Here is a 13,394-nt window from a genome sequence, read left to right as displayed (position 1 = left end):
TGGGCAAAACGGGGCGGAAACATGGGCGGACACGGGGGAGTACACTTATGTTGGGGGGCGTACATTCGGAAACCACTCCGAATGCACGCGATCAAAAAGGGCAGAAATGTGCGGTGTCCACAAGTGTACTATTGCTTTGCGGACACCACTCGTTCATGCGGTAGGCGAACGTACGCCTAATGACTACAACCATTAACACCTGAACCCAATAGAATCTACTCCTTTACTCATTACTCACTAATAGGACGCTTGTCAGTGCTTTAATTGAAACCATTGCACTTCAATTGCTGTAAGGGTTAATGTGTGCAATGCATGTGTTAGGCATGCTTGTAAGGATATATTGGCATCTAATTGATTCCAATTCCAAATAAACAGTTTTTTATGAGGATAGGTAATTGAATAAGTGGGTCATGTGATGTATTGCAGAAGATACTTCATAGTGGGTTGTTTGGCGTAAATACTCCGCTTACGTGCGGTAGCACCGCTTGGCTCCCGTTCGGATGCGGTATTCCCGAGCATACTCTGTAATACTCTGTAATACCGTGCCGAATCGGAGTGTTTCTCCCGCACACGCATGCTTTGTATGTCGTCCGTAAACACGCCCTGTTCTTAAAGAGTGAGTCCGTCCGAATGCGGAGGACACGTGGGCGTTTCGACGGACGATGGCCGCATGCGGCAAAACGCCGTGGCGTGCGGACCGCTCCGTAAGAATGCGGGAATTTCCGCACAGATCAGAATAAGGGCCAATGTTTGCTATGTAAGAAGTGTGACTGCATATGAAACAATAAGGGATATCCTTTTAGTAGCAATTCTTTACCACTGCTAAGTGGCCCCATCAGAGAGTCTGCATCGGGTGCCTCAGGCACAGGGGCACCGATAGGTCTGCCACAAACAGTAAAATGAGGAAGCGTGGCCAATGGGAAGGGCGCAGCTATTTTCCTATAAAAAAAACAATTATCAGGGGCTGCAGGGTGTAGGTGGGAATGCACACCAGCTCAGGGAGACAGAGGACAGACTGCCACTGCAGATGCCTCTCTCCCCAGATCAGCACACTGAGCAGCGTGTGCTGTGCTTCATCGACAACATGTTAAAACACCTAATATCTAGGAACACCTAGAATCAGGAAGGGACACTGACCAGATGTACTGATGTGCTGTCTCCTTAACCCCCCCCCCCACACACACACACACACACACACACACACCAGCTGTACTGGGCATGTGCGAGATCCCCAGTGCAGTCCAGAGCCGGCAGCATGGACAGTGCTCTCCCTGTTGTAGGGATAGCGCTTTGCCACCCTGCAGCAGTTGAAGCAAATAGCGTCAGGGGGTGGAACGGTCATCGATGCTGACCGTTCAAACATTTGCCCTGCATATCAGCCTGCTATCATATAGATATAGATAGCAGTGCCAATATGGACAGGTGCGTCCCTGTCATTTAGTGCACCCCGGCTTCTTCATACTTGGGGGAGAAGTGGCATTGGTGCACATAATGTGAGCTGATACCCCTTCTCCCCCATAGCCAGGGCTTCAGCTCCAGGCCCTCCCATAAAAATAGGCCCACATCCGACTGCAGACCTTGGCGGGTGCCTTGAGGGTGCTTTCAAACAGGATCAGCAGCAGCTATGCAGGGCCATCTTAACCCCATTACGGGGCCCTGGACAAAGCAGTGCAGTGGGGCCCCTGCGCATATATATATATATATATATATATATCAGTCACTGGAACCGGCACTCACAGGGTTAACCAAATTTCCAGCTTTACCTTGCTCTGGTGCCTTCCCCCTTGCAAGATGGGCCACGGTCCACGGTCCACTTGTATGTATATAATCCATTAATGAGCGGCACTCGGAGACTGGATATAAATACCAAACTTAGGTGAGATTTATTGGCAACATTTTTGTGTGTGGCTTGAGAAAGAAGTGAAGGCTCTGATACGTTGCCAATAAATCTCACCTAATTAGTTTGGTATTTATAACCAGTATCCAAGTGCCGCTCATTAATGGACTATATATATATATATATATATATATATATATATATAACACTCATATCAAATCGAATCCAGTTGCTGGGCTGTCATGCAGAACTGCCCAGAGTCCATAATATAGAAGAAGTTGGGAAGCACTCACCAGACTTGAAATGCACTTAAAAGGTCACTAATAGAACATCCTGATAAACATATTTAAATTCCAGGCCTCTGGGGACCATCGTCAGGAGAAAGCAACCATTGGCAACAGTGTGATAGTGTCACAGCACAGACCAAGCAGCATTACCTACAGCATTGTGGGTCATCAGAATAACATCCTTAGTGCCAGTTACATATAATGTCCCCAGTAGTGCCAGTTACAGGTGTACCCAGTAGGTTTTTAGCAAAAAAAAGTACATTTTGGAAACTATGGATTTCTGAATATATTGGATAAGGGACACTCAAACTGTAAATGTATACAGAATAGTTCATTATCTAAACTTTGTTTCACAAGTTTGTTCCAAACGCTGGCAAACACCAGCAACCAGTACTTGAATTTGCAATCAGTTCGATTATCAAATGACTGCGCATGTGTATGGACCATAGCGCACATCAGGACCTATGTAAATATAACAATGTTTCATACAACTACATGTATATGCACTGATGTTACATTGTTTTGTTTCCTTGTAACAGGTGTCAGCAGACAAATTATTTATGTTACAGTGGTGACTGCTGCCATTCATCCCTCTCACTGATCCAGCTGACATGTGTCATTGGTAGTTGTTGCATCCTTCTCTCTGTGTTTCTGGCATGTCTACCGGTCCTGATCCAGAGAGTGGATAATAAGGCCGTTCCAAAATCTGTGAGAACCAGGTCAGTAGAGCTGTACTGTGGCAAGATTCCCATACATGGGCATTTTCAGGCACTTTAACTTGCACACCAAGTAGCCAGTTGCTCACACAAATATGTGTTCAAGCAGAATGGCTCATTGACATTGGAGGTTATTTTGTGCCCATACATGCAGGAACCTGTGGAGGAGTCTAGACTAACCTAATTGCTATCTAGCAGGGTTTATGAATTTATTTAGCACTGATTATTTATTTGCGCCCATGATAACCCAGAACAAATTGCCGAGTTGGTTGACCCGGAATATAAGCTGTGGAGCTTTCACACTGCACCTCTACCCGTGTCGATAGTACATCACCAAACCGGCAATTACCCAGGTCCCAGGTGCTCTCTTTATATCCCCACTTTAGTGTCAGTCATTGGATGCCGATATATTGACCGTCGGTAAAACGTCCGTCTGTAAATTTACTGCTCACCCCGCTCCACTAGCATGGATTTGCTGCAAGGTAGTGTCAAATGTGAAAGGAGAACCTAATATTAGGGCCTCAGATTCTATCCATATCATCCTCCATGCATATTTGCATGAAAAAAAAAACAATCATAGGCCCATGTACATAAATTTAAATAAAAACGGGAAAAAATAATAAATAGAAAATAAGGGAAAATCTTCTCACCAATATGAATTAACTAAATCCTTACTGGAGATAACATAAATATATTCCAATAGTGCTGTAGGTACTTGTGTAGTTTCATGGTGGCAGTTAGTCAGCATAGTGTTCCCGCGGCCAGCGTAGTCAGTGTCCCTGTCATTATCAGCGTACTGTTTCCGCCCGTTCGCTGCTAGCCAGAGCTTAAGTAATTAGCATAGTCAATCAGGCGTCCCTGTCAGTATTAGCATCCTTTTCCCACCTGTTTGCGGCTAGCCGGCGCTTACGTAGCTAGCGTAGTCAGTCAGCGCTTACTACATTGTGTGGGAACCATTGACCATTTTAACCTGCCTGACATGACAGGTGTGAATGTGTTCTTGAAACACCCCCACTATTCACATCTGCCCGAAGCGTGGCGAGCGGACGTGGTACACGTTCTCCTGACCTGTTCATACCCCCACTATCCACATCGGCGTGGAAGTGACTTTAGAAAGTGTGGCGAGCCACCAAGCCCGAAGCGTGGAGAGCGGACATGGTATACACATCAAGTAATCCGCGTCCGCTCGCCACGCTTTGGGCGCAGTGGCTCGCTGCGCTCGCCACACTTTATAAAATCAACTCCAAGCTGATAGTGGGGGTATGAACAGGTCGGGAGGACGCGTACCGCGTCCCCTCGCCATGTTTCGGGCAGACGTGGGTAGTGGGGGTTTGAAATGGAGGCATTTGCCAGTATGTAACATGGAGCACTGGCAAATGTGTCCTTTATTGTGCATGAGACACACTTGCGCACCGCACCCCCCCCCCCCCCCCCCATTTGTGCAGGAGACGCACATGCTACCGAACCCCTAACCCTATCCATCTCCCTGAAGCGGACACAGGCAGGGTTGCCGTACCCTGCCGCAAGAATTACTGAGACGCACAAGCGCCTGAGCCGCTCGTGAGTCTCAGACAGATGGAGTGCCTTTCCGCTGGCGTACGCATGATCGCCTCTCTGCCGGCGTCCACCACCGAAGGGGATCGGCGGTTACCGGCACTGTGTGAGAGGCTCTCACTCGGCTTACCAGGGACAGAGCTGCAGCTCCCGGGGACAGTACGGTGACTACGCTGCCTGACGGGGACACTACGCTGACTACGCAGGGCTGCCGCGGGGACACTACGCAGGACTACGCTAGGCAGCAGTTGGGCTACACTGACAACGTAGCTTAGCCTACGCTGAAAATGTAGCATAGCCTGCCTCCGTGAAACTACACATGTACTGTGCTGTAAATAGCATAATGATAGTAATGAACACAATAAGAAGCCATTGATCAGTGTGGACATGTGTGCAGACATTGGCTGATTGCATTAATGAGCTGTGGAAGTGTATTTTTATTTTTAACAAAATATTATGCTCTTGTACCATTTGATAATGGATGTTTGGTATTAGAATGTTCCCTTCTCAGCAGACTGTGGATTTCCAGCCTGATGCCAGATTTTGGCGAATCCTCTTCATCTCACTCTATTGAATCAGACTTCACCGTATCCTCAGACCATGAGTGTCCACCAGACCTATCTACGTTTCACTGCACAAAGAAGGTGAGGGAATTAACCACAAGGCAATCTGCTCATCTGTTTTTCACAGAAGGAAAGCACAACTTGGAATACACATGAATTACACTGGTTCTGTGGCTGGCTAAATTCAATCCTGCAGAACCTATGTAAATCCTTGTATGTTAACAGTCAATAGGTTGACGTCATATGGTCAGCATGCATGAGGAAGTGGTACAATTGAGGGTTCATGTGCTCAGGTGTTGACACTGACAACAAGAAACTTGAAAAACTCATGTCAATCTTTTCATGTGTTGACCTTTTGCTGTTGTCAATCTTTCGGCTCTATCAACCTTGTGTATGTAGAGCTTGTGGTGTCAAAATAAAATGCCCCCTCCCCTTGGTAAATCATACAGTAGATGTCCCAGATTAAAGGGATATAATATCAATCCTCATGCATAATCCTACAAATACAACAATTAAAATGACTATTGCACGCATAAAGAGAGATTTGGTAAGAAATCTCCAGGTTTTTTAAAGCGGCAATCATATACACTTCAAAATCAAACTGGTTTTGCAGTGTAAATGATTGCCGCTTTAAATTAAAAATAATGGAGATTTCTTACCAAATCTCTCACTTTCTGAATCTCTCATCCTATTACATTTACCTAGTATAGGTAAACCATATAGGTATAGGTCTTCTGTTTAGTATTAAAGCCAGTATTAGCCATATGGTAAGAGCTGTACTGTTGCATGAATTGCTATATTTGGGGTAAAAAGGTTTGCAGTGTGTATTAGTACTCCTATTGGTACTTGTTTCCTAGCACGGCGCCCGTCGTGGGTCATCGCATACCTTAAGTTAAGGTATGCGATGGACGCAACCGATGCGATTTTTGGGCTATTTTTAGCCTTTTTCCCAACAATTAAAAATTTGCGTCCATCGCATGCCTTAACTTAAGGTATGCGATGCGACCGATGCGATTTAACATTGAATGCATTGTATTCAATGTTAAATTCCTATGTAAAATTGGGTCCATTGTATGCCATTATCATGGCATACAATGCGACCGATGCGATGGCCCGATTTTACATAGGGAACAATGTTAAATGGCCCAATGGACCCTATTTTTTATTGTATACCCACCGTGATGGGTAATTTGTATGTGAAATGCCCCCCCCCCCCCATTGTTAACGCCACCCCACGATGAACGCCAACCCAAAGCGTGGCGAGCGCAGCGGTACGCGTCCTCCAACCTTTTCATACCCCCACTATCCACGTCGGCGCGGAGTTGATTTTATATAGTGTGGCAAGCGCAGTGAGCCACCGAGCCCGAAGCGTGGCGACGCGTTATACCTATGAAGTAATGAGCGTCCGCTCGCCACGCTTTGGGATCGGTGACTCGCTGTGCTCGCCATACTATATAGAATCAACTCCATGCCGACGTGGATAGTGGGGGTATGAAAAGGTCGGAGGACACGTACCGCCGCCCCTCGTGGGCTCGCTGCGCTCGCCACGCTTCGGGTTGGCGTTCATCGTGGCGTGGCGTTAACAATGGGGGGGGGGCATTTTACCCATCAGGGTGGGGATACAATGAAAATTGGGGTCTGGGGGCCATTTAACATTGGTGCCAATGTAAAAATTGCGTCGATCGCATCGCATGTGATGCGATCTACGCGATTTTTTAGGACCCGATGGATACAATTTTTATCGCTGGCGCCGTGCTCGGAAACAAGTACCCTCCTATTTGCTATTTTGCTGCCTTTTTACTCAATACAATAACTGAACATGTCTACTGAGCTTGGTGTATTTGCATTTCCTAGCACAACCACAAGGGGGCAGGATGAGGCCACATTTATTGTCTTGCTTAAATTAGTCTTGTCTGAGTGTCGGAGTCAGAATTACTTTAATAGATACGTTGCAGATTTCCAAAACTCTGTGCCCACACACGGTATGTTTTGTGTTTCATGTGATTTGTACTAGATGCAATGTGATCTAGTTCAGAAAGTACTGCCTGCACTTTTCAGCAGATACTGGGCCTTATTCAGATCTGAGCTCAGTACAAATTTGTTTGGAAAATGGGCAAAACCATGTGCAATGCAGGTGGGGCAGATGTAACATGTATAGAGAGAGTTAGATTTGTGTCAGATATTTTGTTTCTGTGCAGGGTTATTTACTGGCTGCATTATTTTTACACTGTAATTTAGATTTCAGTTTCAGCACACCCCGCCCAAATTTAACTCTCTCTATACATGTTACATCTGACCCACCTGCAGTGCACATGGTTTTTCCCATTTGCCAAACAAATTTGTACTGAGCTCAGATCTGAATAAGGCCCACTGTGTTGCTATGCCTGTGATTTTAGCAGTTTGCAAAACAAACGCAATGTGTGATATTTTCTGAATATTGTGTGTACAAGTAGAAAACAATATTTATCTGTAAATCAGGTGACACATGACACTAGCCTGTGGAAGTCTGAGAGCACTCGTCTATAACTGACAATCTGGGAATAGTTATTAGTGTAACACGAATATCGCCAGGAGAGACACAGACAGTGCACCGACAACGCTGGAAGTGTAATGCCTTTTATCTATAAAGTAGAATAGATGCTTGGACCCATATCATACCTCCCAACTTTTTGTGTAGTGAGGGAGGGACATCCTTGCGCACCGCCAAAATTAGGGGGTGTGGTCTCGCGGCAAGGGGCCTATAAATCTTGTCATTTTGCGAGGCCACGCCCCTGTTTTCCAATGCTGTGGGGGCATGGCTAGCACATAGTCTAAGAAATGAGTTATAAATATAATGGGTGGTGACAGGGGTGTGGTATAGGGTTCCAACAGTCGGGATCCTGACAGTCATTAGCCCGAGGTCGGGATCCCGACTGGCCGGACTCAGACAGCATGGCGAGCGCAACAAAGCCCCTTGCTGGCACGGTGGCTCGCTACGATCACCCTCTATTCTATTCTCCCTCTATGGAGGTCGTGGACCCCCATGAGGGAGAATAGCCGGTGGCCATCGGGAACCCATCTGTTAGTGTTTTAACAGTCGGGATCCAGACGTCGGGTAAATGACTGTCGGGATCCCGACTGTCGTGTCCCTGTCCGGCACCCGGTGACAGGTGGTGGCTTAATGCTTGTACAGAGATAGGTGTGTTATGGGTGTGTCACAGAAGTGTCATTGGAGGTGACTCCATATATATCATATACGCATGGATCTACATCCGGAAAGGACTTCGTAGTGGCATTTGCAGGCAGGCAACTGTTTATAAACACAAACACAGATGCCACTGCGTCTAAGAATAAGGCACTTTGGAGGTCATTCTGGTTGACGCGCAAAGCTACAAAATTCTCAGCTTTGCGGGTCATCTAAACGCCGCCCACAAAAACACCTGCCCCCCATTGATTTCCATGCATGCATGCGAATGGATGTTTAGCATAAACATCCATTCGTAGCCTTGCATGCGGGGGCAAAATCATTTGATGGTCGCTGACCATCGAGTGATTTTGCAAGCGTTCGCAGACCTAAGACACCTCTCTGGTGTCTTAAATCTGTGTTGTCCCAGGCACGCTGACGTCAGCTGTCCGCTCTCCGCACCCGCATCACGGCTGCTTTAGCATGGGAACGCACAGCATTTTTATGGTGATGTATTATATGGTATTTCAAAAGCGATATAAAGTAAACTTTTAAATGTATATCTTGATGTATTGTCATTTTGGGTGCGCATGAGGGAAAATTGGCCACAAAGTGATTGGTTTTAATAAGACTTTAATAAGACTGAAAACATTCAATCTACTCTAAAGCACTCCCCTTACTAATATATATATATATATATATATATATATATATATATATATATATATATATAATCCAAAGGATATGAAGGGATATAGAAGTGTGCTCTATACAATGTTCACCACATCATAATTTATAGAATAATAGATAAAAATGTAGACACATAAAAGAATGATTTATTCCATTTTTCAGCAAATTAAAATATAAACTTTTCACAAAATTTAGATCCAACACCCATATGACTCTGGGTTTATTTTATATATATATACGGGCGCTCTTCACACCGGCGTAAGTGAACATTTGTATTGTGAGAAATATGGTTAGAATTGTATGAAAGATGCCCTGTATTGCAGCTTCTGGCAGTGGGTGAGGGTCCAGCGTGGCAGCACAGGAGTACCGGACGGTGGCCCTGAGTCAGTGTCTCCTCCTACTGGGTGGGAGTTAGGGTGCATGAGAGCAGGAGGCTGGGATATGAGGCATGATAGGGGTATGTGGGCAACACAGCGTCAGCGATTACCCAGTGGTGGAAGTTACGGTTCAGGAGAGCAGGAAGCTGGGTAGTGATAGGGGTGTGTGGGCATACGGGGGACTAAAGAGGGTGGTGGACACTGTGCAGCTTCTGCCAGTGGGTGAGGGTCCAGCGTGGCAGCACAGAAATACAGGAGTCAGTGTCTCCTCCGACTGGGTGGGAGTTAGGGTGCATGAGAGCAGGAGGCTGGGCGGTAAAGCATGATAGGGGAATGTGGGCAACACAGGGTGAGCGGGTCTCCACTGGCGGAAGTTACGGGGCAGGAGAACAGGAGGCAGGGCAGTGTCCTCCCACATTGATGGCAAAAGTATTCAACATCGGCCATAAACCATCGATTATTTGAAAATCATTGATGGTCGATGGGCATCCCTAGAACTGGAGGAGGGTGGGGGACAGTATGCAGCTCCCGGCAGTGGGTGAGCGTCTCCTCCCACTGGGAGGGAGTGAGCGTGCATGAGAGCAGGAGGCTGTATAATAGTGGTATGTGGGCAAGACATTGATAAAAGTTGTGGCGCTGGTGCAGAGGGCAGTGGGGAAACCTGCAGTGCGGCAGCCAGGGCCGGATTTCCCACCTAGGGGCGGTACCTGCTTGTGGTGGTACAGGATCCCTCATTGTCACGTGGGTACGTGAAATGCGGGAGCGGGGGGCCGCGGTGGTCCGCTGGGGGGTGGAATTGCCGGAAGGGGGTCTGGGGGGTCTGCAAATTGCGGGAGGGGGGGTGGTGTGTGGGGATCCGCGGTTAGCGGGAGGGGGCGGGGGTCCGCAAATCGTGGGCAGGGGCGCGGGGGGGCTTGAATCGTGGGAAGGGGGGTCCGCAAATTGCGGGAGGGGGGTTGTCGGGGTTAGTGAATTGCGGGAGGGGGGGTTGCGGAGGTCCGTGAATTGCGGGAGGGGCGCGTGGGGTGCCGTGAGTCAAGGGGGGGTTGTGCGGGGGTCCGTGAATCACGGGAGGGGTCATGAATCGCAGGAGGGGGGGGTCGTGGGGGGTTCCGAATCGCAGGAAGGGGGGTATGGGGTGTGCCGTGAATTGCGTGAGGGGGGCATGAATCGCGGGAGGGGGGGTCCCCGAATGTGTGAATTACGGGGCGGTTGCAAATCGCGAGAGGTGCCGAGGGGGCCCGCAAATCGCGGGAGGGGGGCGCTACGGGGAGTTTCGTGAATCGCGGGAGGGGGGGTCGTGGGGGGTTGCGAATCGCAGGAAGGGGGGTGTGGGGGGTGCAGTGAATTGCGTGAGGGGGGCATGAATCGCGGGAGGTGGGGTCCCCGAATGTGTGAATTAGGGGGCGGTCGCAAATCGCGAGAAGTGCCGAGGGGGCCCGCAAATCGCGGGAGGGGGGCGCTACGGGGGGTTCCGTGAATCGCGGGAGGGGGCGGTGCGAATTGCGGGAGGGGGGTCGCAAATCACAGTAGGGGGGGGGGTGCCGTGAATCGCGGGAGGGGGGGTCGCGGGGGGCCCTTTTAATGCCGGGAGGGGGGGTCGCAGGGGTCCGGCGAATCGTGGGAGGGGAGGATGCAGGGGTCCTGCGAATCGCGGGAGGGGGCTCGCGGGAGGGAGGGGTCGCTGGGGTCCCGCGATTTGCGGGAGGGTCGCGGGGGTCCCGCGTTTCGCGGGAGGGGGTGTTCGCGGAGGTCCAGTGAATCGCGGGAGGGGGTGGTCGGGTCTGGGACGGATATTAGACAGCACTTACATCGACAGCCATTACATCAACACCATTAGTTCGACAGCTCAATAGGTCGACATGGTTTTAGGTCGACATACCATTAGGTCGACATGTCATTATGTCGACAGCTCATTAGGTCGACAGCTCATTAGGTCGACATGTTTTTAGGTCGACACTGCCATTAGGTCGACAGAGTCTATGTCGACAGTCAAAAGGTCGACATGGGTTTTTTCACTGTTTTTTTGGCCGAAATGTCGACACAGTCGACATGGACACAGTTTGAAGTGTATCCCAGCAGCCGCTCGCTATGCTTCGGGCACGGTGCCTCGCTGCGCTCGGCACACTATTTTATTCTCCCACCACGCCCTAGTGGATAGTAGGGCATGAAATACCACCTGTCGGCACATGTCGGCTCAATAAACAGTGAAAAAACCCATGTCGACATAGACACTGTCGACCTAATGGCAGTGTCGACCTAAAAACATGTCGACCTAATGAGCTGTCGACCTAACGAGCTGTCGACATAATGACATGTCGACCTAATGGTATGTCGACCTAAAACCATGTCGACCTATTGAGCTGTCGAACTAATGGTGTCGATGTAAGTGCTGTCTAACAATAGTCCGGATACCGGGGTGGTCGCGGGGGTCCCGCGAACCGCGGGAGGGGGGTCGCGGGGGTCCCGCGAATCGCGGGAGGGGGGGTTCACGGGGGTCCCGCGAATCACGGGAGGGGGGGTCCCGCGACTCGCGGGAGGGGGGGTGCGGGGTCCCGCGAATGGCGGGAGGGGGGGTCACGGGGGTCCCGCAAATCGCAGGAGGGGGGGTCGCGGGGGTCCCGCGAATCGGGGGAGGGGGGGTCGCGGGGGTCCCGCAAATCGCGGGAGGGGGGTCGCGGGGGTCCCGCGATTCGCGGGAGGGGGGGCGCGGGGGTCCCGCGATTTGCGGGAGGGGGGGGGCGCGGGGGGACCCGCGAATCGCGGGAGGGGGGTCGCAGGGGGGTCCCGCAAATCGCGGGAGGGGGGGGTCGCGGGGGGTCCCGCGAATCGCGGAAGGGGGGTCGCGGGGGTCCTGGCAGAGGGTAGGGATGTGCAGGAGTAATGGTGGATGGTAGCTGTGGAGTAATGGTGGATGGTGGGCGTGTACTGTAGCCCTGGCTGGGCGGGGAGAGGTGATGTCAAGGGGGTGGAACGTCATACACATGAAAGTGAAACTGTTCTACACAGGAACGTTCTCCACAGGGGTTGAGTGACAGATCTGGCTAAAAATATAAGAGATATATATATATATATATATATATATATATATATATATATATATATATATATATATATATATATATACACACAGTGGAAGGCATTTTAAGATACATAACACTACACATACTACGCATATTTAGTAGACACAGTTTATACCCACTGTTTGGGCACAAATTGACATTACATCAGCCTCTCAATGGGCCTTATTCTAGTTCACTCTTTCTGACAAAATCCTTCTTAGATGGACAAAACCATGTGCACTGCAGGGGGGCAGGTGTTACTTGTGCAGAGAGAATTAGATTTGGGTGGGGTTTTACTTCAAAGTGAGATCTATATTGCAGTGCAAAAAGAAAGCAGCCAGTATTTACCCTGCACAGAAATAACTCACCCAAATCTAATTCTCTGCACATTTTACATCTGCCCCTCTGCAGTGCACATGGTTTTGTCCATCTAAGAAGGATTTTGTCAGAAAGAGTAAACTAGAATAAGGCCCTATGGGGCAGATGTATTAAGCCTGGAGAAGAGATAAACTGGAGATAACTTGGAAGAGTTAACGCACCAGCCAATCAGCTGTGTTTGAAATATGACAGTTGGGATCTGATTGGCTGGTGCGTTATCTCCTTCCAATTTATCTCCAGTTTATCTCTTCACCAGGCTTAATACATCTGCCCCATTGTTGTTGCATACAGTAAGTGGGTGGAGAGCTTTGTCTAGTGGCCACTTAATACTGTACATCCAGCACCTCGGTCGGTAACAGCACTTTTTTGTTGTTGCCGGCTTCTGTTTTCATAGAAAATATATAGTATATAAATTGTCAGCCAGGATAGTGTATATATTATGGGCATGGGTCATAGGGTCGACATGCATTGGGACAACCACTGAAGGTCGACACCTCAGAAAGTCTACATGGGGATAGATCAACAGGGTCATTATGTCGACACACGAAATAGGTCGACAGCCAAAATGCTGACATGGGTTTTTCACTTTTTTTGTACCAAATGTTGACATGGACACCGTATAGGCATGGCTAACTGCGCTCACCATGCTTCAGGCACGGTGCCTCGCTACGCTCTATTTTATTCTCCCTCCATGCCTTAGTGGATGGTAGGTCATAAAATCCCGCCTGTCGGCACATGTCGGCTCAACAAAACATGAAAACCCATGT

General features: G+C 49.1%; 1 protein-coding gene across 4 annotated transcripts in view; it reads left to right on the top strand.

Annotated features, from left to right (window-relative positions):
• Window positions 1-8,664, top strand: part of LOC146008053 (uncharacterized) — a 48,714-nt gene extending 40,050 nt beyond the window's left edge. For 2 of the 4 annotated variants that reach the window (XM_083146943.1, XM_083146945.1), the window contains exons 3-5: window positions 2,664-2,843; window positions 4,906-5,038; window positions 7,436-8,664. In XM_083146943.1, the coding sequence (XP_083003069.1) occupies window positions 2,664-2,843; window positions 4,906-5,038; window positions 7,436-7,483 (361 nt within the window). In that variant the 3' untranslated portion in view covers window positions 7,484-8,664. Of the gene's footprint in view, window positions 1-2,663; window positions 2,844-4,889; window positions 5,039-7,435 lie in introns of all 4 variants that reach the window. The other 2 variants (XR_014444452.1, XM_083146944.1) reach the window with 2 other exon arrangements.
• The last annotated feature ends 4,730 nt before the right edge of the window (window positions 8,665-13,394 follow it).

Source organism: Crinia signifera, chromosome 6 (assembly GCF_055691185.1).
Source record: "Crinia signifera chromosome 6, ASM5569118v1, whole genome shotgun sequence".
Classification (NCBI taxonomy): domain Eukaryota; kingdom Metazoa; phylum Chordata; class Amphibia; order Anura; family Myobatrachidae; genus Crinia; species Crinia signifera.
This window is presented reverse-complemented; position numbering and strand designations above follow the sequence as displayed.